The sequence below is a fragment of the Pogona vitticeps genome, chromosome 1 (genome assembly GCF_051106095.1).
Source record: "Pogona vitticeps strain Pit_001003342236 chromosome 1, PviZW2.1, whole genome shotgun sequence".
In the NCBI taxonomy this organism is placed as follows: Eukaryota; Metazoa; Chordata; class Lepidosauria; order Squamata; family Agamidae; genus Pogona; species Pogona vitticeps.
In genome coordinates, this window is record NC_135783.1 from 278,156,239 (window position 1) to 278,180,371 (window position 24,133).

The 24,133-nt window shown below is 41.2% G+C and overlaps 1 protein-coding gene across 3 annotated transcripts in view; it reads right to left on the reverse strand.

The window, feature by feature from the left end:
• PRMT3 (protein arginine methyltransferase 3) overlaps positions 1-22,731 on the reverse strand; it is an 88,465-nt gene extending 65,734 nt beyond the window's left edge. The window contains exons 1-8 of one of the 3 annotated variants that reach the window (XM_020782870.3): positions 22,571-22,728; positions 22,273-22,408; positions 20,228-20,310; positions 16,852-16,901; positions 14,595-14,697; positions 13,103-13,244; positions 11,239-11,380; positions 5,022-5,087 (exon numbers count right to left, since the gene is read on the reverse strand). In XM_020782870.3, the coding sequence (XP_020638529.3) occupies positions 5,022-5,087; positions 11,239-11,380; positions 13,103-13,244; positions 14,595-14,697; positions 16,852-16,901; positions 20,228-20,310; positions 22,273-22,408; positions 22,571-22,598 (750 nt within the window). In that variant the 5' untranslated portion in view covers positions 22,599-22,728. Of the gene's footprint in view, positions 1-5,021; positions 5,088-11,238; positions 11,381-13,102; positions 13,245-14,594; positions 14,698-16,851; positions 16,902-20,227; positions 20,311-21,379; positions 21,484-22,272; positions 22,410-22,570 lie in introns of those variants that run through there. The other 2 variants (XM_072985888.2, XM_072985887.2) reach the window with 2 other exon arrangements.
• Positions 22,732-24,133: the final 1,402 nt, after the last annotated feature.

Sequence of the window (24,133 nt, forward strand, 5' to 3'; positions counted from 1 at the left end):
CACTGACTAAGCAATTGGTTGGGTTGCAGTTTTTCCCTCTCTCATTCCCAATTTATAAAACAGACAGGCAATAGTATGACAGAGAGTGACAAGAGATTTTGTACTAACTCTGGAGGCTAATTAAGAAACATTTCCACAGGTTCTGATGGGGAAGCTGCAACAAAGGTGGAAGAAATGTATGCACTGGATTGCACAAGAAAGAATCTTTTACCCTTTTATACTTTCATTTTCAAAACAAAACTTTATTTTTAAAACTTTGTGGAGTTGTGGGCAGGGAAGAGGGACTGTGTTTAGAAAGAAAGTTTGAAGAATCTGTTTTAGGGAGGGGGTTACCACTTGGCAAGAAAGGCACTTTCCGTGTCCTTTCTTGTTGACTAAGAGAAATGCTATTGGCTTGTTTGTCTATTGGCTATTTGTGAACCCCTCAACCTGCAACAAAGGCACTTGACTTGCTTATTCAATATACTACAAAGTAATCCTTAAACCCTATGACAAAGTCAAGCCTACTATGTCAAATAAGCTACTCATCACTGCATTAACACAAATACATACATACATAACCTAGGTGTTTATTTATAACCCTGCATTTTCACACAGGTTAAACTGGCTAATATAAAGCAAAAAAGGCTGCAATGTGGACAGCACCATGTACTTGGTCAGAACAAAGGTTCGAGCACAAAAGAATTATTCAGTCTGGAAACATCTGACTGTGAGCTCTAATTGTACTCCAGTGGTGCCACTTATGTTCCTGTAATTAAACGCTTGTCAGGTTTTTTCATTATAGACCCCTTCAGCAATTTTTCATTTCACCACTAAAGCACAAGCTAGGTATAGAAAAAAAGCTGTGATGAGAATTTTTTAAAATTCCTTCAAAAATATTTTTTTTAAATCAAGAGAAAAAGATCATGTTAGATATAAATTACTCTTCACCACTGCATCCCTCTATATGTAGATTAGAAAATGTGAAAGATTTTCCACTAGCCAAACATTTATATTATGCATTCTGACTATATCAGTCTTGAATGTCTTGGATTGTATATCCTTTTGGCAGTACTATATACTGCTTTATTGCACCAGTGTCACTACAAATATATATGAATAGCAGGCTCATTTAATTTCTTACAAGCTGGGTGGTTGTTTTTTTCAAATGTAATACCTATTATTATTACAGATTGTGAGTTACCATTAAATACTTCTGCATAAATTATCACAAAGTAAGAATAATGTTCCTAAATCAATACATCATCAAATATAAGATAAATCAACCCATTTCACCTTGCCATCTGTTAGTTAAGGCCAACAAAGAAACAAGACAAAAGATATGCTTTATGAAAAATAAAAGGGAGACGCTAATAGACAGATTTTAAAGCAGATTCAATTTTCACATACTAATCTTATGAAATCCCCAAATAGTTTTTACTCCACATTTCTGAAAGCAAGACTTTAACACAGTAATTGTATCTGAAAGCAAGACTTTAACACAGCAACAGTAAGTGCCCATTTGTGATTTGCCATAAAGCATCTGCAGGGCCCTGACAGAGAAACTGATGTTCCAGGTTTTTGCTTGGAAAGGTATCAAAAACATCTAACAGGAAATAAGTAAAAGCACAGGGCTGGGAGGATGGTCTTCATTACGCTCAGCAAAGTTGGGACACAAAGAAAAAATCAGAAAGATTGCCTCTTGTGCTCAAGCATGGATGGAAACGGCAAGAACAGAGCAATTGCTTGACACAGACAGGCAAAATTAGTAGAAGCAATCCCATTTTCGAAAGACTGTGCCCAAGCTGGACAAGACACGTTCAGCATGCTGAAGATACCAAAATCAATCCGTGACATCTCAAAGATACAGTGGTACCTCGCTAGACAATGACCCCGCTGTATGACGAATACGCAGGACGGTGACTTTTTGCGATCGCTATAGCCATTGGCAAAACAGTCGTTCCTAAGGGGAAATTCCACTGGATGTCAATTAGGTCCATCCTTCATGAACCATTTATTTGCAAGACAACAATGTTTTCCGGCTCAACAAAATGGCTGCCCTGTGTTTTCCAGAACCATGCTTCGCAGGTCAGCCATTTTAACAGCTGATCAGTGCTCGGAAAATGGCTTCCCCTATGGGCAATCTTTGCTGGACGACAAGGTAATTTCCCCATTGGAACGCATTAAATGGGTTTCAATGCATTCCAATGGGGAAACTGTTTTCGCTGGACAATGTTTTCGCTTAACAGCGATTTCAGGGGAACAAACTATTGTCGTTGTGCAGGGCACCACTGTAGGTTTAGAAATATATGAGGCATCCTTCAGTCTCAAGAGACTATGGTAATGTGCTCTGTATGGAGGACTTGGAACAGCATCTAGTGTGGCTGAGAAGGCCAATTCGAGAGTGACAATCCCTTCCACACTGAAGACAAATACAATCTGTTGCTTGTCCAGCTCCCTGATTTTGCCTGTTTCGGGACTGCCTCTTGGCCTCGGCCTACTGGACAAGTGTCTCTTCAAAATGGGAGAAGCCATGATGCACCGCCTGCCTCCAGGCTGAACGCTCAGATGACAAAGTTTCCGATCTGCTGAGGTCCATTCCTAAGGCCTTCAGATCCCGCTTGCAGATATCCTTGTATTGCAGCTGTAGTCTCCCTCTGGGGCAATTTCCCTGCACTAATTCTGCATGCTGGAGATGTTTTGGAATCCAACCATCAGCCATTCTCACAACATGCCCAAGCCAACGTAGAGGTCACTGTTTCAGTAATGTATATATGCTAAAAATTCCAACTCATTCTAGGACTACTCTATTTGGAACTTTGTCCTGCCAGGTAATACCAAAAATCCGTCGGAGGCAACACATATGGAAGGTGTTCAGCTTCCTCTCCTGCTGTGCACAAAGGGTCCAGGACTCACTGCAGTACAGGAGTGTGCTCAGGACACAGGCTCTATAGACCTGGATCTTGGTATATGTCGTCAACTTCTTATTAAGCCATACCCTCTTTGTGAGTCTGGAGAACATGTTAGCTGCTTTGCCAATGCGCTTATCCAGCTCAACATTTAGGGAGTGTCAGAGATCGTTGAGCCAAGGTACACAAACCTCCAATTCTCGTGTGGAGATGGTAATAGAGGGAGGTGAATCCACGCCCTGGCCCATGACATGTGTTTTCTGCAGGGTGATTGTTAATCCAAAGTCTTGGCAGGCCTTGCTAAAACAATTCATGAGTTGTTTGAAGGTCTTCAGCAGAATGGGCAACAGCAGCAGCATCGGCAAAGAGGATGTCCTGCATGCATTTCAGCTGGACTTTGGTCTTCGCTCTCAATCTAGAGAGATTAAAAAGCTTTCCATCTGATCTAGTCCAGAGAAGACACGGTCTGCATGCAGAAGATGCCAAACTCAATCCCTGGAATCTCCAAATAGGTTTAGAAATAATTCTGTCTGAATCATTGGAGAGCTGTTGTTACTCGTACCAAATATGTATTAGACTGGCAAAGGATCAGACTAAGCACACCGCAATTTCCTAATCTGTATTAACAAAAGGTAATTCCTTCATTTTGTCTACCATACCCATTACATTGACCTGGAACTTCTCTGCCAAATAATGTTCTCAGCACAGCATTCATTATGCTTATCAGAAGGAACGAGAATAACAAATTACTGTCACAATCACATGGAATAGGAAATCCCATGAGATGATTTATTGCGCAGGTTTTGCATAACTCTGCTCATTATTTGGCAAGACTCTCAATTCCAAGGAGGTATCTGCCATATTTTATTTAATTTTCCTTCTCATCTGTACATCAGGAAAACAGAGCCCCACACACACTCCCAACACTGAAACTTTTATACGCCAGGAAAAATTAGAAGGAAGCCACCATGACTTCTACCATTCCCAGAAACTGGTCAGAAGCCCTCTCTTTAAAAATGAACTCAGCCTAAATAGATTTAGGCTATTTTGTTTGAAGGCTGCTGCTTTGATAATGCTTTATAAATAAATCTAACCAATTTTAATCCTGACCTCATTCATCAGGGATCATATACCATTCTTGTCCAATGGAAGAGGCTAAATCTTTGCAAAAAGTTTCTGGGTAGCTCACAAGAAGGCAGGCAAGATCTCTGGTCCCATCTCAAACATATGTAACTACAATGCTTCTCCCAAAATTATAGTATACATTAAAGTACACACACACACACACACACACACACACACACACACACACACACACACACACACACACACACACACACACACACACACACACACACACACACACACCTTAACTGAGGCACTATGGAATAGTATAAATAATCAATCTGTATATACTGTAAAACAAACAGACAGACTGAAGAAAATGTCAAGGTGCTCTGTAAGGTATGAGTAGAAATGTATATGAGGGAAGTAATACAAAAGACTCAACAGCAGCTTCCATATAAAAGTTCATAGGAGTAGGTAGGAACAGAATGGTCCAGATTCTTGCCATAATTTAAACCCTTCTCAGTATCTATTCACCTTCAATAGTTCTTTCATATAAAAGCAGAATACATTTCCCCAGAAAATACAAATCCCATTAACAGTGCGTTTTTATGAACGTTCAAAAGCAACAGCCAAACATAAACATTGGGATGGAAACTCTGTCCTCTGGGAGAATGCAGGTCAAACCTAATTCCTCAGGGATCTTGAAGATGCTTTTTATCATGCAAGGTACAGATAATGAATTAACATGAATTAGTGTAAATAAGTGTGTGCCACTTATTTCAGGCACCACTTAAGAAGAAGAGACAAGGCTCAACAATGCCATGCCATCATAATTAATGAACTCTCAGGACAGCACACTGAATAGTGACAATGCTGATCAGCGTTTCTCTTATCTGCAACCTCCAGCAGCTGCATAATGTTCTCTGTGCAATAGGACCCAAGTGCATTGAATCATAGCCCCATTAAAGTGTCATTCTCCTAACTCTTCAGTCGTAGAGGTTTCTTTTACCTTGAGAGTATCACATACTGTAAGAATATCAACTATTTTAAAAGCAACTCACTTACCTTATCTCTAAAGATGTGGGGGTTTTGATATATGAAGTCACGATAGCTTTCTGTGCGCACTTTGTCCTATTAAAAAAGAGTTCAGGGAACTTTGTTCAATTCATGGCACTACAGCAACATAAAATGTATTAAGTTACCTTTCAATGATTCCCCACCTCCCATCCCCAAACAGTTTGAAAGGATTTTCCAGGCAGGAGCATTTTTCAGAGCTGAGATTTCTGTCCAAAAGGCAGCCAATTATCTTCTACAGCTGATGCTGCACCAGCAAAGTATCATGTGTGAAAATTTTATAGAAGCTTCAATAGACCTGTATAAAGTATTAGTCCTTTTTGCTCACTGATATTTGATGTTATCAAAATATTGATAAAATATTGGTCCTTTTTTTCCTCAATAAGAAAGGGTTACCTATTAATATGTCTGCTTCTACATATGTTTCCAAATTTTTCAAATGAAATGTTAATTGCAAGACCAGATGACTTTAAAACCATGCTTTTTCTGGACCCTGGTTATCTAGCAATACAGCCAAGACAACCATATGTATGATAAATAACTGTGCCTCCTGCGAAAAGTGACAGCCTGTTTGACCTTGGGCAAGTTGCCAAGTACCAGGATCCCCTCACAAAGGAGGGAATGGTAGATCACTTCTTTGTGTATGCTACCTGGAAAACCCTGAAGAGTATCATCATAAGTATCATCGATATTTGGCGGAACGCCTGCTCCCACCTAGATCTACCCGGATCACCCGCACGAGCCAGGAGGTGAGGCTGGGGAGCCTAACGCCGAGGGAGGCCCGGAAGGAGCGAACACAAAATCGGGCCTTCTCGGCGGTGGCTCCTCACCTCTATAACAACCTTCCTAAAGCGATTCGTGCAGCCCCTACACTGGGCACATTTAAGAACCAGCTAAAAACATGGTTATATGTTCAGGCCTTCCCTCCTGTCAATACTTAATTTCCTTTCTCTTTCTATCTATTTGTTTTATTATATGTGGTGTTATTTACTTGTAATAATTTTTATGCTTTATTGTATATTTTTTATGGAAGCCGCTCAGAGTGGTCAATCTGACCAGATGAGCGGGATATAAATCTAATAATAATAATAATAATAATAATAATAATAATAATAAGAATAATAATAATAATAATAATAAGAATAATAAGAATAATAATAATAATAAGAAGAAGAAGAAGAAGAAGAAGAAGAAGAAGAAGAAGAAGAAGAAGAAGAAGAAGAAGAAGAAGAAGAAGAAGAAGTAGTAGTAGTAGTCAGAATTGACTTGATGGCACATGATGATGATGCAAGCACTGCTATTATTTTCAAATATGAAAAAAATGAAACTTGCTGCCTCGGGTGTAAATAGCAAAGGAAACGGCTCAAGTCCTTGGACAGGGTTGGGGAATGTGTGGCTCTCCTGTTATGCTACTGCTACTGCCATCAGCTCTCATAACTGGCTTGTGCTGGCTAGAAATGAGGAGAGCTGAAGTCCAGCAACATCTGGAGGACCAGCCATTCCTCATCCTTGCCCAAGGAGCAGCAGCCTTATTTTAACTTACACATATACACCTGGAATGCTGTAAAGCTAAGTGACTCACAGATGCTTTGCAAGTCATTCTACAATATGCCAGGATCAGCAACAGCCTTCAGTGCTTACTCAGCGTGACTAGAGAGGTACTGGTGGTTTTCCAGTTTGTGCATCTAAATAGATGTAGTACATCTGTACGTGAGCTGGTTACATAACCTGCCGTAGCGTCCAACTAACATCATTGCTTTTAATGCGCAGAGGCAGGGAGACAAACTGCCAACAAGCCATATGCTTTACTGTCCCCGCGAAGAGCTAGTGAACCAAATGTCAGGCAAAAGAAGACAGGATTCGTGATTTTATTTTTAGCTCCTCGTGACGGTGGTCAAAAAACAGCATAAAGCTTTAAGAGCGCAGCTTTTTTTAAAAGGCAAGGACCTCTCTTTGCATACCAAGTGAACACTGCACCAACCAGAAGCAGTACCAAAAGGGTAAAAGGACAAGTCTAAGCAGCAACTTGCATTCCAGAACAGGTTATAAAAACAAAGTCACAATGAAAGCTAGATGCCCACAGCATTGCCCTTGTGAGCTGAGATTTATAAAGTCTGAGAAAGCAGTCTGAAAAGGGTGTCTCAGTGATGCCTACAATAAGAAACTAGTCTTTAAAGACTTAAGCTATGTGAAATCTGCCATCTCCTTTCCATAAGAAATCAATCTGCACGTTGCCCTTCTCAGGAGGCCCTGTTACATACTATTCTGCCACGTGAAGTACAGAGGAGCAGGACAGGGGATCAACCTTCCTAGCAGCGGTACCAGCATGATGGAATGTACTTCCTGGGAGATGCAGCTCTCTAAATGGCCATTTTAAACAACCTTGCTTGTGAAGGCATTTTACAACATTTTCCTTCACACTTTTAGCTTCTGATGCTGGTAGATTTTTATGATCAGAAGCAACACTACACCAAGTCAGACCAACAGCCTGTCTAGTTAATTATGGCCTGGCTACAGCTCCCCAGATTACAGACAGGGCTCTTTCCCCTTCTTACCTCACTGAACTGAGGACCTTCTGGATACAAAGCCCTAGCACGTTGACAGCATTCTCAGTTTCAAGGGTTCTCTTTAATTACCGTTTCACAGTATTGATTGTAAGCTACCCTTAGGGTCAGTTTTAGATATAAAATGTGAGATATATACTGTATCTTTTAAAAGAAACAACGCTGGTGTTACTTATCATCTGGATCCCTTTTAACAAGTTATGCACAACTGAAGGGCAGCTACCTAACTGCTACAATCTCTTTATCACTCACAAAAGCAGTCAACTGTAAAGCTTTCAGACATCCTCCCTTTCTCTTACTGCTGCCTAAACTTAATCAACAGATTCCCAACTGCTGTCTTCACTACGTGGATGGCTGCTCAGGAAAACTCCAGTCATTTATTTTGGGACATGGTTAGCTCTTTTCTTCCCTTCATCACCTATTCTCCCTCTAGTAGCAATATGCAAGCACTGTATAGTGTTAGGTAGCACTATAAATGAAATGTGGACATCTTTTGGAGATGCTGGCTAGCGCTGATGTCAAGCACGATCTGGAGGACCACCATCTCCTCACACTTCTCCAAGGAGCAGCCTCATTTGCAGCTAACACATACAAAACTAAACTAATGCAAAGCCAAATGCCTCACAAGTCTTTCTACAATATGCCAAGTTCAGAAAATGCCTTTAGTGCTTACTCAGTGTGACTGAACACCTGAATGGATGTAGTACATGAGCTGGCTATACAACATATTTAATTACTGTTTTACAATTTGACTGTAAATCACCCTTAGGAATTTGGAATGAACATGTGAAACATTAACTTTTTTTAAAAAAAGAAATCAGCATTGTTCTTATGTGCCATCAAATCACTTCTGAATACTGGTGACCTTGACAGAATTTTCAAGGTATGTGAGATGTTAAAGGAGTTTTCATGGCCAGGTGGAGATTTGAACCCAGGTTTCTTAATTCCTAGAACAACACTCTATCCACTACAGCCGTGGTCCCCAACCTTTTTAGTCCTGCGGACCAGCCGGGGAAGGCGGGGCACCCCCATGCACACACATGTGCAAAGGAGAGCGTGCATGCTTTCACGCAGGCATGCTCGTGCACATGTGCAAAGGAGCAGGGACACCCATACAGGCATGTACACTCATGCACAAAGGGCGGCACAACACTCGTGCAAGTGCGCCCATGCGCAGGTGCAAACAGGCTGTGCGGGGGGAGTGCGTGTGGGGGTGGTGGGGGAGGTCTGTCTCCACAGCCCAGTCCAGCTCAGGCCACAAACTGGGCGCTGGGGACCTCTGCACTACGGCACACTTGTTCTCAAGCACTACAAACTACAAACAATTTGGAAGTAACATAGTTAAAGGTAATTCCATTATCTACAATGAAAGCCAATTTACCAAAGTTGTTGCTTTAAAAAAGATTATATAACTAATAAGGGATAGATTTCTTCAGTATGACGAATGAAAATGTCAGTTTTTAAGGGTAATTTTTAAGATTTGGCATTATTTTTACACTTAAATTGATTATTTTTAAACGGCAGCTGAATATAGCATTGTAATAATGGTAACATAACTCTTTATTTTTCTACTGGAGTGTTGCATTAATGAACCACTTCCTTAAAATAAACAAATAACCTTATGAGCAGCTCTTGATAAGCAGGACTGAGGCGGCCTTTTGTACTTTCACTATTTTTGATGCTGTTATCAGGAACTTCTAATACATGAGAAGTCTCTACATGTCAGTGACAAAAGTAGAGATGGGAACAAACTGCCAGTTCGGTGGTTTTTGCCAGTTCGTTTCTCGGCCGAACGGGTGTTTGGCACTTCCCAGCCTCACCTCACTCGCTCACAGGCAGCGCCCCAGTTTCCTTGGCCCGTCTCCTCCAAGGACTGTCCCTAAGTGGGCGAGGCGAGGCCGGGAAACGCCAAACACCTGTTTGGCTGAGAAACGAACTGACACAAACTACTGAACTGGCAATTTCTGCCCATCTCTAGACAAAAACAATTGAATGTAAAGCTTTCAGGTTTCTATCCCGATTCCTTTTACTGCCTAAGCATAACTAATAGATTCTCAATTACTGCCTTTGCTCAAGCCTAGTTGGTCAGGAAAGCTGAGCAGTGGAACACTAGCTTTCTTTTCACCCCACCCCCATCCCACCATTTCTTCCTCAATTCCAAGATAGCAATAAGACAGTAAACAAAAATAAACAGAAGATCAGTAACACATTATTTAAAAAACCACCGAATCTCCCTTGACCACAAAAGTAGAGATCTTGAAAGCAACTGTGTGAAGACTTAGAACTGATCGATCTGAGTCCTCTTGCAGAATACGGACCTGAACTTTAAAAGCCTTGAATGTATAAGCTTCTGTAGGACAGATTTTAATTCAGAATAATTCTTTAGTGTTCCAGTATTCCTAAGAATGATGCTCAGAAAAGCTGAAGGCAGCAGGAAGAGAAGAAAACCAAATATCCAAAGATGGATTGACTCAATAGTCATAGCTTTACGTTTCCAAACACTGAGCAGGACTGTTAACGAGTGGATCTTTTGGAGGTAAATTATATACAAAGTAGGACTGTTAATGAGTGGATCTTTTGGAGGTAAATTGTTTACAAAGTTACCATTAGTCAGAGGCAAATGATAGTAATAATCCTTGAGTAAGCTTGATTGAAGAAAAATAAATACTCTAGAGTAATCAAAAAAACAAACAAATAAAAATCTGCTGTTATGAAAACTGCAGACTGCTTCCAACATGGCACCCAAGTTCTAGACCAAAACTCCCAAAATCCCCTGGTAGTATTGTCAATGGTAAGAATGACTGGAATTGTAATCCAAATGTAAACACGCATGAATCCTAAACAGCTAAACTGGGTGAACTTTGGCTCATCAGACCCTTCCAGGGATCATCAAGTCCAGCCCTTGACAAGGAGGCACAGTGGGGAATTGAACTCCCAGCTCTGGCTCCACAGCCAGATCCTTAAACCACTTAGCTACTGCTAATCACTTCTGAGTATTTTATACCTACAAAGCCCTGAGAAGGGTTGCCATAAATCAGAATTGACTTGATGGCATATACCGTATTTTTTGCTCCATAAGACGTACCTTTCCATAAGACGCACCAATTTTTTAGGAGAAGAAAACAGGAAAATATAATCTGTTTTCTTCGCTCCATAAGACGCACAGACTTTCCACCCCCCCTGTTTTGGGGGGAAAAAGTGCGTGTTATGGTGCGAAAAATACGGTAATTATTTATTCCTTAAGAGCAAGATTCACCACAGCAAGGAGAACAAGAATGAATAAATATGAAAGCACTGTAAATTATGGAAATAAGAAAAAGAAAACAAAATTTTCACCTGCAGATGAATTTCCCTGATAGCATACAGAAATCCTCTGGAGAGCATTATTACCCCTTAAGGAAAAACTATGTAGAAAATGATAGTGGAAACAGACTTCACAGCCTTTTGGAGTGAGGTCCACAGAGTGACCCTTTTTGGTTGGTTCTTCCCTTATATTTCCTGCATGCTTTTAGCTTTCGACAAAATAAGCGCAACTAAGTATGGACAGGGTTAAAAATGCAGCTATACTGCAGTATACTTTATGGACAAACCACCCTGCTTCCTGCTTTATGGCAAGAAAGGCAAGTTTCTGTTCATTTCCTAACCTTTATCATCTCTTCGTGAATCCCATAGTGCCCGTATGAACTGAAGTAAACATTTTCTTCATCCTCCTCTAAGTCCGCAATGGTATTGGCTGATGAGACACGCCTGACTTCTGTGTTCATCACAAAATCATGGGCAAACTGTCTGTAATCAATTTGAAACATACACTTGAGACAGAACGATAGGACTGTAAAAATACAGAAGAGTGTGTTGAGAGAAAGCATGTAGGTTTCATGGAGTGATCTTGCACCTGCAGCAGCCTGAAGCTCCCTCTGCTGGTTACTGCAAGGAAATCTACTGTGGAGGGGGTTCTCATCCTCCCTGCATGTCTCCCTGAGCATCTTTCTACATTTCAGGCTTTCCACAACTCAAATTTAGTATATGCAGCTTGCTTGCATGAGCTCTTTTAAGTTGGATGTTTTCTTTAATCTTAAAAATTCAAACGATACCACAGTGAACAGTGTACACAATCCCAGTTAGGTGGTTTTACTTTAATTTTGTTTTGAAAGCTGCCCTTAAGACAGTAGGGAAAGGTTCCCATTATCTAAAAGGTATAAAAGATTTATAAAACATCACCAATTCTGCTGTCCAACTCTCTTGAGAAGAAATGGATTTGAAAATGCTGACCTTTCAAAGGCAAGAAACTAGCTAGAATGAAAGAAAACACAGCTATATAGTACTGTGCTTTTCCGAGTGACCACATTATCCATTGAGGCATTCATTCTAATACACCTTCTAGGCACACAAAATTTTCTTATTTTCCAATTTGCTGTTGGAAAGACAATAAAAGCTTACAATTCAATAGCAGATATCTATATCGCAATGAGCCATTTAAAATTTGGCTTGGGGCCCCATCCATTTTACACTGAAGCAACTCATTTCCTCCCCCACTCCAAATTCAAACTTAAGGAGTGATGGACAATAATTGTTTTCTGCACTGGTTTTCACACCATGTCTTAGGGCTAAAATGCTTAAAGGGTTTATTTTGGGGAGGGGAGGAGGTAAACCAATTTGAAGGACAGAGACTACAGCCAAGAATCAGGCACATAAAACAATGGTGAATTACTGCACAAAAACTACATTCTTACAAGAGACCTTGCCAAAACACTCACTCTGGATTTGGCAAAAGTGAGTATTTTAAAACAGTTATTTATAACCCATATAAGCTACGGAAGCTTCCCTCTTCAAGGAACACATGACAGTTTCATATAAGGTACCTCCATTTGATTACTCTTTTGCTTCTGAAAGACTGGAAGAGTACCACACAAACTGCAGTATTGGTGATGCACTTGAATCCAATGCTGTTTAAGATATAGAGCAGAAAGAGAATCGTGCTCTTTCCACTCCCTTGCAGCCATGAAACTGCAGTTCAATTGTTTGCATAAACAACCCCAAGAGGCTCCTGCTGCTGCATTTAGACAGACAAATTAATGCTTTTTATTCATCTTTTAACACACCTACCATAATTGTTCTTGCTGCAATCTTTTCCCATTTCCATTTGGCTAATTTAAGTCCACAAGAATAATTTAAGTCTTGAAGAAACATGTGCTATGTTTAAAGTTACACTGTATGACTGAGTTGATAAACTTTTTTTTTTTGCTGCTACTGTCTATACTGTTCCGTTTTAAAAATGAGTTTCTGAAGCTAAACAACATATACTGGCAAAGAGTGATATAGCAGGACACCTTGTATCTGTGACAACACATATATGTGAAGGAATCTTTTGTACTGTCTTAATCCATTCAATGAAACTAACATGTTACTTTGCAGTGATCTTGAAACAGTATTATAAACCTACTTTAATCTAGTATGTTCAAGGTGGTTCCCAAGACTCTGAAATAGAAAACTCTCCTGTCAAAAGGGTACCTCATTTTCTGAAGATCATCTTGGGCTCTGGCCAACGCAGCTTCTGCCAATTCTGCCCTGTGCTCCGCATGTTGCAATCGCTCAAGAAGAGATGAGGTCTCAGTCAGAACATTAGGTACAGAGTCAAGATGATCTTCTATATCTGGAAATGAACCAGGAGAAAGTGTCATAGAGTGTGTACACATTAAGATTTACAGAATGTTTTAGATCCCAAGAATTGCATGGTTTCTACGAGAGATTTGATCTATGCATTTAAAGAACAACATGCTGTCCTCTAATAGACACACTACAAAAAGAAAGTAACATGAAAAATCTGCTCTAGAAGGAGTGACCCCTGCTGCTGGTATTTATCAAAAACTGCGGAAAGGAGGTGGTAGTATCTGCCTACAAAATTGATCAAAGGCCTTCACTGTTGCCATTCCAGGAAATTCTTCCATGTTACTTCTCAAAGAACTCTTCCCAAATCTTCAAACTGCACCAAAGGAAATATACCTAATTTTAAAAAGGGCCATAGTCAGACTCTGGGTTGGTTGATGTGATGGCTAGATGCTTGCCATAGTGCAAGCAAGAAATTTCCTTCCTTTTTCTGCCAGCAACACTGATGAGGATTCCAAACATGGATGAATCTTATTGAGATATAATGCATAGGATGCAGCACAAAACTGGATAACTTAAGAGCAGAGGCAGGATCCTGTTGAGTAGCAAAATTAATATTCCCTTGAGCACGATCAGGTGGTATATAGCTCATCATGGGTTCAGGGCAGGTCCAACAGTAAGTAGCAGTTGGATTAAAGCACAGTGAAGTACTCTGAACCTGGGGAACCCACATTGAACCAGAGAATGGCAAAAAGATAATGGCTAGTGAAAAATGCCCCCATGAGCCTTGTCCTACATAGATAGTCTGAGCTACTGTGAGGTGGAAGCAAAATGCTGGATAGGCTCTTAGCAGAGCTTAAAATAAAAACATGCACAATTAAAACATAAACCTGTTAAACACAGGTAAAGGAAGATGAATAAAAACAAATGACTCCTTTCAAATGAAATTCAGACAGACACCAAGTCTTTCCCTGCTGGCATATAAATAATAGCATGGAAAATAGCCAGGCTAGCCTCTGCAAGTGGCAGCCAAGAAAACCATCTCTCTTTCCTATCAAATTTCCTTGGGATGAATCCCCCTGAAAGATCTGAAAGCCAGGGTGGACTAGAATATTGCTTGTAGAATAGAATATTGTTTCTGTAGCATAAATTGGAATGATCTATATGGATCAGTTTCCTCTGTAATACCTTCATTATTTCACATTCTTTCAGAAATGACAGAAGTACTTTTTATGAAGCACAAACATAACCTATTTTGTATCTAGTATGTCTGTTCGAAAGTACGAGAAGCTTTCCCCCACCAAAAAGACTAACCTTTACACTACACATCAGTAAACAAAACTTTCTGTTTTTAAAAATAGTGCTCAAATTTGGGGGGGGGGGGGAGAAATCTTACCAAACTGGAGTAACAAATCATCTTCCAATGCAGGCTTCAAATATTTCTCTTCCACCCAAGGAAGTGGTGAACTGAGAGAATTCAGAATCTCTGCAGTTGGTTTCTGAAAAGATGAAAACAGATTTATTTATTTATTTATTTATTTATTTATTTGATTTATACCCCACCCATCTGGTCTAAAAGACCACTCTAGGCGGCTTCCAATATAGTAAAAACAGTGAAATAATACAAAAAACACAAACAATTACTGTACATAAATCATATTGTAATAAACAGAATACCACAATAGAAAATACGTAAGGAGAGAATAAACAGAAAAATCAGATATTAACTGGAGGGAAGGCCTGAATGTATAGCCATGTTTTTAATTGACTTTTAAAAGTGTCCAAAGTGGGGGCCGCGCGGATCTCAGGAGGGAGATTGTTCCAGAGGCGAGGAGCCACCGCCGAGAAGGCCCGGTTTCGTGTCCTTTCTTTGTGCACAATGTGTTAAAATATACCTGCAGCCATTGGTTAAGTCTTTACTTTAACCAGCTATATCTTCTGTGTTGAGAATGTCACTTTAGAAACATTTTTAAAGTACTGAATCCCGCCACTATTGCTATTTGTAGATTAGTTGCTACATTGAATGTTGACAATCCTGCATGCTGATACAATTAGCTTTTACTAATTGCCAGAAAATAATAATTAAATTGTTTGAGATGACAGATGAACCCCATGCAAGACACATACCTTTTTAAAAAAAAATGTAGCCAAGTCTACCAGTACCTTGATTACTCAAAACAGTAAATCGGATATATAATTTCACTGAATTTTGCAAACAAACAAAAGTTTTATCTCTCTTATGCATCTTATTGCACCCAAATTGCTAGCTACTTTCTCATGTATCTCTAAGCTTTGTAACAGTATATTTTAACTGTCAGTGCGAGGTAAATATAATCTGAAATTTCCAAATGGCTATCCTATCGCAATGAAAATGATCAACTCACTCCAAAATATTAGCAGCCTCTAAGAAAACATTAATCTTAACTTTCAGCATGTCTGTAGGTAAATTTAGGTAGTAACTCTATAGGAAAGTTTAAGTATAATAAGCTCTTAGAGATAAACTACAATGTACTGCGTGGTTCTTCCTTCAACAGAAACATGCAAACTACAGAAACATTTCAGTTAGCAAACATTTGATGAACTTCTGTGTTGCCTAAATGAGTACAAACAAATGGGAAACTATGGCCATTGGAGATAATAACCTTATATAGAGATAGGCTGCGCATGTAATGTGAATCCATTTCTAATACCAATGACATTACACAAAAGGGACAAAGAAATACTCCTTTTTAGTATAGTTGTTGTAAATTCAAAGGTTTCTCAATCAGATGGTTGTTGCAGGTTTTTCGGGCTGTTTGGCCGTGTTCTCGAGGTTTATCTTCCTAACGTTTCGCCAGTTTCTGTGGCTGGCATCTTCAGCTGTGGAATCCCATAGCTACAAATACTAAACAATCCCACACACTACACCAGAACACAGACAGAGTTCTAGCTCCTGTCCTCTGAAGGTCCTGGCCACAGAGACTGGTGAAACATTAGGAAGAAAAACCTCCAGATCACGGCCAAACAGCCTGAAAAACCTACAACAACCATCAGATCCTGGCCGTGAAAGCCTTCGAGAATACATTTCTCAATCAGCTTTAACAATCTAAGGCTGTTTCCCCAGGTCACTGTCCAAATTGTGTCCAGCCAATCTTCTTTCATCTCACTCTCCTCTCTTGTGGGGTCTGACTCATGTTTAGCTTTCAAGTGAAAGAAAAACACTAGGATGGAAGGTGGAAAAGTTGTCATTTTAACCAACACCCTAAAGCATGAAATCTGTAACCCAAAAAGTAACTTTTCCAAGTTCTGTATTAAACATTAGAATGAACACTGCCATAGTTTCTATGGGGTGTAAGTAGTGGGAGAAGCTTGTGTTAATTGCTCCTTAGCTTCTGGCCTTAACCTCAAGCAAGAAAAACCTTCTGGCAAGCTGACAAAAGGACAATTAAGGGCTCACATCCAAACTCAGTACATATTGCATACACACAACTCACAAAGCAGACAACAGGTATGAGCACCACAAAATCTTACTACATATTTAAAACAAACAGAAGGGGCAGTTTCTCAGAAACCTGTTCCTGGATTACAGATAAATTTGTGTTCTTCAGATGACAAAAAGCATACTACTATTTAACTTTAGTCTTGTTGAATTTATAGAATATTTGGTAACTTACTTCCACCCTAATGAAGTTTATTAGCTTGATGTAGCTGTAGAAATCGAGTCCTGGAAAAAGGAAGAAAAAAAGTGATATCAGCATTTTAACTGATTTATCATGTGTACCTAAACACCTTATTCCCAAACAGTAACCCAACATCCTGATCTGTGCCAAACTACATACAAAAGTCCAACATACATCCACAACATCAAACTCAAAATAACACACAAAAATAACAGTAACAAACTAATCATGACCATAATCTAACAGAACATAAGAAAAACCCCAGATGACAACAGCTAGCTCAATTAAAAATTACATAGCATGGGTCGGGGAAATCTCTCATGTGGGGAGTTGGTCCTGAATGTCTCCTTGAAAAGCAATATTTTGACCTGCTTCCTGAGGGACAGAAGGGAAGGAGCTTGGCGTACATCAGCAGGCAGCGAGTCCCATAATATCATGGCTACTAGTGAGAAGGCCCAGTTCCTGGTGGTGATTTTCGAGGCCTCCCTTGGGTTGCCACCCAGAACAACAAAGCCTGAGATGACTGGGTGGTCCAGGTAGAAGATCTCAGGGAGAGATACTCCAACAAGTACTGAGGCCACAAACTGTTTAGGGCCTTATAAATTAGCACTTTGAATCTTGCACAGAAACAGACAGGGAGCCAATGCTGGCTTACCAAAAGGGGGGAAGATATGATTGTGTGTAGAAACTCCTGAAATCAGTCTGGCAGCCACATTTTACATCTGCTGCAACTTCCATATTGCCTTCAAAGGCAGCCCCATGTAGAGGGAATTGCAGTTATTGATTGCCAGGGCACAAACAAGTATGGTCAAGGATCACCTGCCCAGACAGGGCTATAACTGCAATTTGCTGAAGATGGAAAAAGGCAGATCTGGCAATGGCAAAAATTTGCTTCTCTACAGAATGTCAGATCCAGGAACACCCCTAAGTCGTGGATCTGGCCCTTAAGGGAGAATGTAATATTTGTTCAGACTTGATTTGATCCATGACCCACTTGCTTGTCTTTCTGGCATTCCATGGTATCCACAAAGCTCTCCTTCAACACATTTCAAACAAATCTTTTTTTTTCTTTCAACATAATCCATTTTAAACAGTGTGTGTTTTTTTCCATAGGAAAAAGCAGTATCCAAACCTTTACAAAGCTCAAGTGACATTAACAGGAAAGCTCGTACATATATTTCAACCATTTCTGTTGTTACAACAAGCAAATTTCCACCACAGAAAGTAACTTGAGTACTACAAAAATATCATTTATAATACAGTTTTAATAATAAAAAGCCCAGTGGCACCTTAAGACAAACAAGTATTTTTTTAGAAGTAGCCATGTTAGTTTGTACAAGCGTACAGTGGAGTCTCGACTTATGTTCAGCTCCACTTACGAACTTTTCGACCTACAGACTTCTCCAGCCGCAAAGTTTCACTTCGACTTGCGGCCGGAGAATCGACCTACGGACCAGAAGGGTGAGGCACGGAAAGCGCCAAATTCAAATTTGGTGCTCTCCCCGCCTCCCCCTTCCAGTCCGTAGGCTGCAGGTCTAAGCCCCGAAAGCCCAAAGCTGACAGCGGGTGCAAGGCGGCTTTCAGCTTCCAAAGCTGCATGAGGGGAGGCGGGAAAAGCCGAAAGCTGCTCTGCGCCCGGTTAGCTTTGGGCTTTCAGGGCTTAAAAAACTGGACCCACTGGCGTCTTGTCAGGAGACAAGAGGCCAGTGGGTACAGCTTTCTAAGCCCTGAAAGCTGGCAGCGGGAGCAGGGCGGCTTTCACTTCCAAAGCCGAGCCACAAGTGAGGGGAGGTGGGAAGCCACTCTGTGCCCGCTGCCAGCTTTCAGGGCTTAGAAAGCTGGACCCACTGCCCTCTCGTCTCCTGTCCCCAATGTGGGCACTGGGGATAGGAGACAAGTGGCCAGCGGGTCCAGTTTTCTAAGCCCTGAAAGCCCAAAGCTGACCGAGCGCAGAGCAGCTTCCCACCTCCCCTCACTCAGGGCTCGGCTTTGGAAGCTGAAAGCCGCTCTGCGCCCGCTGTTGGCTTTGGGCTTTCAGGGCTTGTGGGGGGGAGGGGTTCTTGGACTGGGTACGGATTAATTGGTTTTCAATGCATTCCTATGGGGGATGCATTTTCGACCGACGGACTTTTCGACCTACGGACTCCGTTCCAATACGGATTTATTCCGTAGGTCGAGACCTCACTGTATTATAACCCCCCCCCAAAAAAAGTAATGTCAAAAATGTTGTGGTACATCAGAGACTAACCACCATACTTTAATATGACATTTATGGATTTTTTTCATGTATCCCCACCTAGTCATGGCACCATGAATAAATATGACAGCCATACATTGTATTTAATGTTAGTATTTGTGAGCCAATGGTGTAACACTATTAACATCCTGAAAACACTTACTTATCTTATTTTGGCAACTAAACATTCATGGGACCCCGCCATGGTGAGGGAAAGATGAAGAAACCAATCTTGAGGTAGGGCTACCAAAGAATCTTACCAGACCCTGAAAAACTGCTACAAATTAACACTGGGCTAGATAAATCAATGATGTAACTCAATACAAGGCTGCTGCCTATATTCCCATGGTACCACTAAACTCTTTGATGCTACTCTTGTAACATATTAACATAATATTACATTTCCACTGCAGTAGAGAGTTCTTTTTATTGTTTTGATTCAGTACCACAGCCTCCTACAGGCTCTAGAGTCTCAAGAAGCACATAGAATTCCTTCACTGCCAAGGAATGATCTATTTATTTTTCCACTAAAGCTCATGTCAAAATGCAAAATTCACTTCCTAAATTTGTAGACATTCTCAATATTTGAAGCTAGCTATATTAAGGGCCTCTTTTTTGACAACTAGTACATTTTAGTACAACATGCAACTTGCTTGCCACTGTAAGATGAATATAGAAATACATAATAATTTATTTGTTTCCCTATCTTGAAAATTCCGTTGAAGCTCCTACTTGGTAGAAAAATATTTATGTATAGCTAGAATGTATAGTAAAGCAGTAGGGAGGCTCTACTGACAGATGCCGGGGTCTAATACACTACACTACATCTTTCAGTGGACCAAGAAGGAAGATTGCTGCTCCCCACAACAGCACTCTTTTCACCCAAAATCCAAGATACTGCTATGAAGCATGAGTAACAATTCTGCTTTGCCATTTCCCATTTTTAGAACAAAGCAGTTTTTTTTTCAAAATTCAGAAATAATGTGCCCATCTCTGGTATATGCTGATATCCGCCCCCCCAACGTTTGGTTAAATATTACTTTTCACTCATTAAAAGTCATTCATTGTTACTCTATCTTATTAGCTTGTGTCAATCTAACTAGAAAATTATGCAAACCGCAAAAATAAACTTACCATGTTTACGAACCAACATTCCAACATTGAACCCATGGTCTGATGTGCAATGGCTAAAAGCATCTTCCGCGGAACTGAAAAGTCTTAGCAAATGACATACAAGGGTTTTAATATACAAATTCCTGGTGTGTTAATAAAGACAATAAAGCTAGAAAAATACGAAGGCATTAGGAAAATATGAGGCAGATTGACTCCATAAAAGAAGTCACAACCTTGAGTTTACAAGAGTAGAATAGAGCTGTTAAGGACATTTTGGAGGTCAGTCATTTATAGGGTTGCCATTAGTCAGAGGCAACATGATGACACACAATACCAACATGTTAATACCTAGCTTTCTAGCAACGTCTAACTACATCAGAAAACACAGAGGCAACCAGCTACAAAAAATGATATAGAAAACCTTTATCCCAGTTTGGACAATTGCTAAACAATGATCTGTAGTGCACCAGCAGCATTTAAGTAAGTGATCTGGATGTGATACAACAATCCTAATGATACCATTTGAAGTGCAAGAAACCTTTGCACACAATAGTAAAAAGAAAAAAGCAGACAGGCTAGGATGAGAAGTGTACGCTAAATGTGGAAACTAATGTACATGGCTATTCACATATCCAAGCTGAGCAGAAGACTGAAGTTTGCTTAGGAGCAACACAGCTCTAGTAGGCACATAGCCTGGACAGCTCTATCTGTGCTGCCTTTTCCTTCCCCCAAAAAAGGAAGGGCAAATGGGAAAAGCTGGGCAGCACTACAGAGAGAAGTTAAAAGTACTTCTGAAAAGCAGTGCCCAGCTAACCATTTTCCTGCTAGCCTTTCCAATGAAGACTGTTGGAGGAAGGGCTTGGTAATGTCCCAAAAGAGGGAAAGCAGATCCTCACCTGACAAAATATTGTGCTATGCACTGTCAAGTCAGAACCAAGAAACAGCAATCCTAGTAGGGCTCTCAATTTATGTGAAATATTCAAAGAGTGGTTTTATCAGTGCTACCACCCATGAGTTTCCATGGCTGGGGTGAGATCAGAACTCCGGTTTCCAGAGTCCAAGTCTGTCACTATACACTTGGCTTTAGAACCGTCCATTACTTAATATGATAATTCACTTTAAAACAAGGCAGCAGCCAAACAGACTGCTATAATGTCTCCACCTACCCTTTACCTGAATTTGCATCTGCATGAGTCCCCCTCCATTTTGTGCCCACCTCCACAGATATGCTGGGCTACAACAACTATAATCCAGTATGTCCATATTATCTGGTTGGTCTAATCAAGGCAGAAAGGGTACAACATTTTAATGTTACTTTGTATCCCTGGCTTTTTTACACTCATAACTTACATTACCAGCATGTCCCTATATAAAAATCAGCTTAAAACAATGTTTTGATACTTCCTATAGTATCAAAAAAATTCAAACATAGGACCGCCAAAACCATTTGGTTAAACTTGTAATAGTTAGAACTGCTGGATAGCTCAAGGGTGTCGTCATCTGTCAGTGGAGCCAGAGGTTGGGAGTTCAATTCCCCACTGTTCCAGCAGCTACATCAGTTCATAAAATACTGTAGAGCCTTCTGATTTAATAAGGATGATTCCCTAAGTTTTTGAAAGCTGATGCAACAAAAACTGGGAGCCTTGTGACACCCTAACAATGAGCAAATGTGATTTGGAATATCTTTTCAACAACTGCAACCGACTTGTTCAAATGCACGAGGCAGTTGGACTGGGGCTTACAAACTTTTCTGACAAATGAAACATGCCAGCATTTAAACTCCCACCGTTCCTTCTATCGCAGCAGACTACCAAATAACACAGCAATTCCTCTGAAATTCTCTGGAAAATGTTGCATCGTCAAAACAAATAATTCAAGCCGTTCCTTAGAACACAAGAAAACGGCAAGGTACTAGAAACAGAGGAACTACTGATGCTCTTGAAGTCAAAACACAAGACGGGGGGGGGGGGCTTACACTGACAATCTGCCTCTGCCTTTATAGGCACAGGCAGATTGGAACTTATGTTCCAAACCGGGGCTTTTCCTCCGACTTCCCCGAACCGAACCTTTCGCAGAAAAGGCAGGGTGTCCTCAGCGCAGATCCCGCGTCGTCGCCTTCTTCTTCCCAAGCGTCCTCACTCCCGTTGTCAGACAAACAAGGCTCACTCTCTGAACCATCTCCCGCCTCTGCCGACGCGTCCTCTGCAGAAATAAGGCAGAAATAAGCAACACCGTTTCCATTTTAGAGATCTCTCATAGAGTCGCCATAACTCCGAGGCGACTGGACAGCGCGTAACAACAGCAACAAGGGTCCACCTTGCCCACACTTCCTCAGAGAGAGAGAGAGAGGCGGCACCAACCTACCAATTGCTGTGGATCCCCGGGAGTTCATAACAGCAGTCTATTAGCGCTCCCACAACGACGCCAGGAAAGCTTCCCGCGCCCACGATCCTCGGCAAACCCGCGTTCCACGTGCAACATGAACTGTGCCCACACTTCCGGGTTGCGCTTCCCGCCGCTAACCAATGAGAAAGAAGAGTGTGCCAGAGGGCGGTAACGAAGCAGAAGCCCTCTGTATGGTAGCCGTAAGGAGCCAAGCTTAGCCGCTGCAACCGCGAACGATGTATGCGCTCATTTCGTGGGGGGGGGGATAGAAAAGGGGGCGAGGGCAAGGAGTGGTTTCGGTTCGTCGCTGCAGAAGAGACCGCCAAACAGCCGGCACTCGTATGGCCAGACTGCTGTGCGGATGGGGGGGGGGGGGAAGCAGTTGCATTAAAGTCCACGTAAGAAACTTCTCCAAGCAATAAGGCAGAGACGTTGACAGGAAAACGATGCACATTCTGTGCGTGCCAGATCTTTCTGGGAGTTGGGGAAAGCTTACCCTCCCCAGCTGCCTCTCTGGACACTTTCCCACCAGCTTGCTGGTCGTCCGGAAGAGACCTGTCGCAACTTGGAGTTTGACCACTAGATGGCGCTGCCTCGGAGTTGTCCTTTGGCAGCAAGAGGAGGGCGACGGGGCCTTTGAGAGAGGATGCTGAAATATGGACCGCACAACTAATTGCCTTTAGAATGGTGCAAAACCATCTGTTTTTGGTACGTGTGCCTGGAAGGGCATGAACTCACCCGTTTTCTGTGCATGTACAGCCTCCAGCCAGTTTCTCCTACCTGAGCAGAAGGAGACATAGCAGGCAGTGCAGAACTAATATGGACATCAACTACCCATATCTAGACTTTCTGGCCTGTTTCCTTTCTACATTCCAAATTTTACTAACGGGACAAGGAACGCCCTGGCGCCAGCTTAGCAAATTATGGCTCTGCCTTTTGTACTACGATTCCTAGAAACTCCTAGCCAGCGTGACTAGCCGCTGCGCTGGCTGGAGGATTCTGAGAGGTGTCGTTTCTTTTTTTAAAAAATGCTTCTAAACTCTGCTCATAGCAATAAACAAGCTAAATGAGTCATTCTCCTCTCAGAAATGATGCAGCTAAAGCTGATCCAAACAAGCAAAGTTGAGTTTCCCATGGCGACCTAGAAAGTGAGAGATAACAGGGCAGGAGCAAACAGGCCCAGTGTTAGCCCCTGAGTTGACACAAACATGCAATAGCCCCCCAGGAGTGTTAGTCAACACAGCATCCTTGCTTTCTTCTAATCTTTCATTAATTGGAGGACACCTGTCTGAGCAAGTGCAGGACCATAGATACTCGTTTTATATTAAAACTAGCCAGTGGAGCTGCCTTTAGCCAGATCTTTAAGGAAGGTCTTCTTTTAGTACCATCACAATTAGAGGCACATTTAGTGTGGAATCAAGAAAGAACCTTCACAATGCCCTCTCTCAAATTCTTTGCCAAAGGAGGACAGCAGTCCTTTATGTTATACTTCTGTCAAGGCAAAGAGGTTTTTATTCAGACAGGCCTTTGATCTTCAAAATG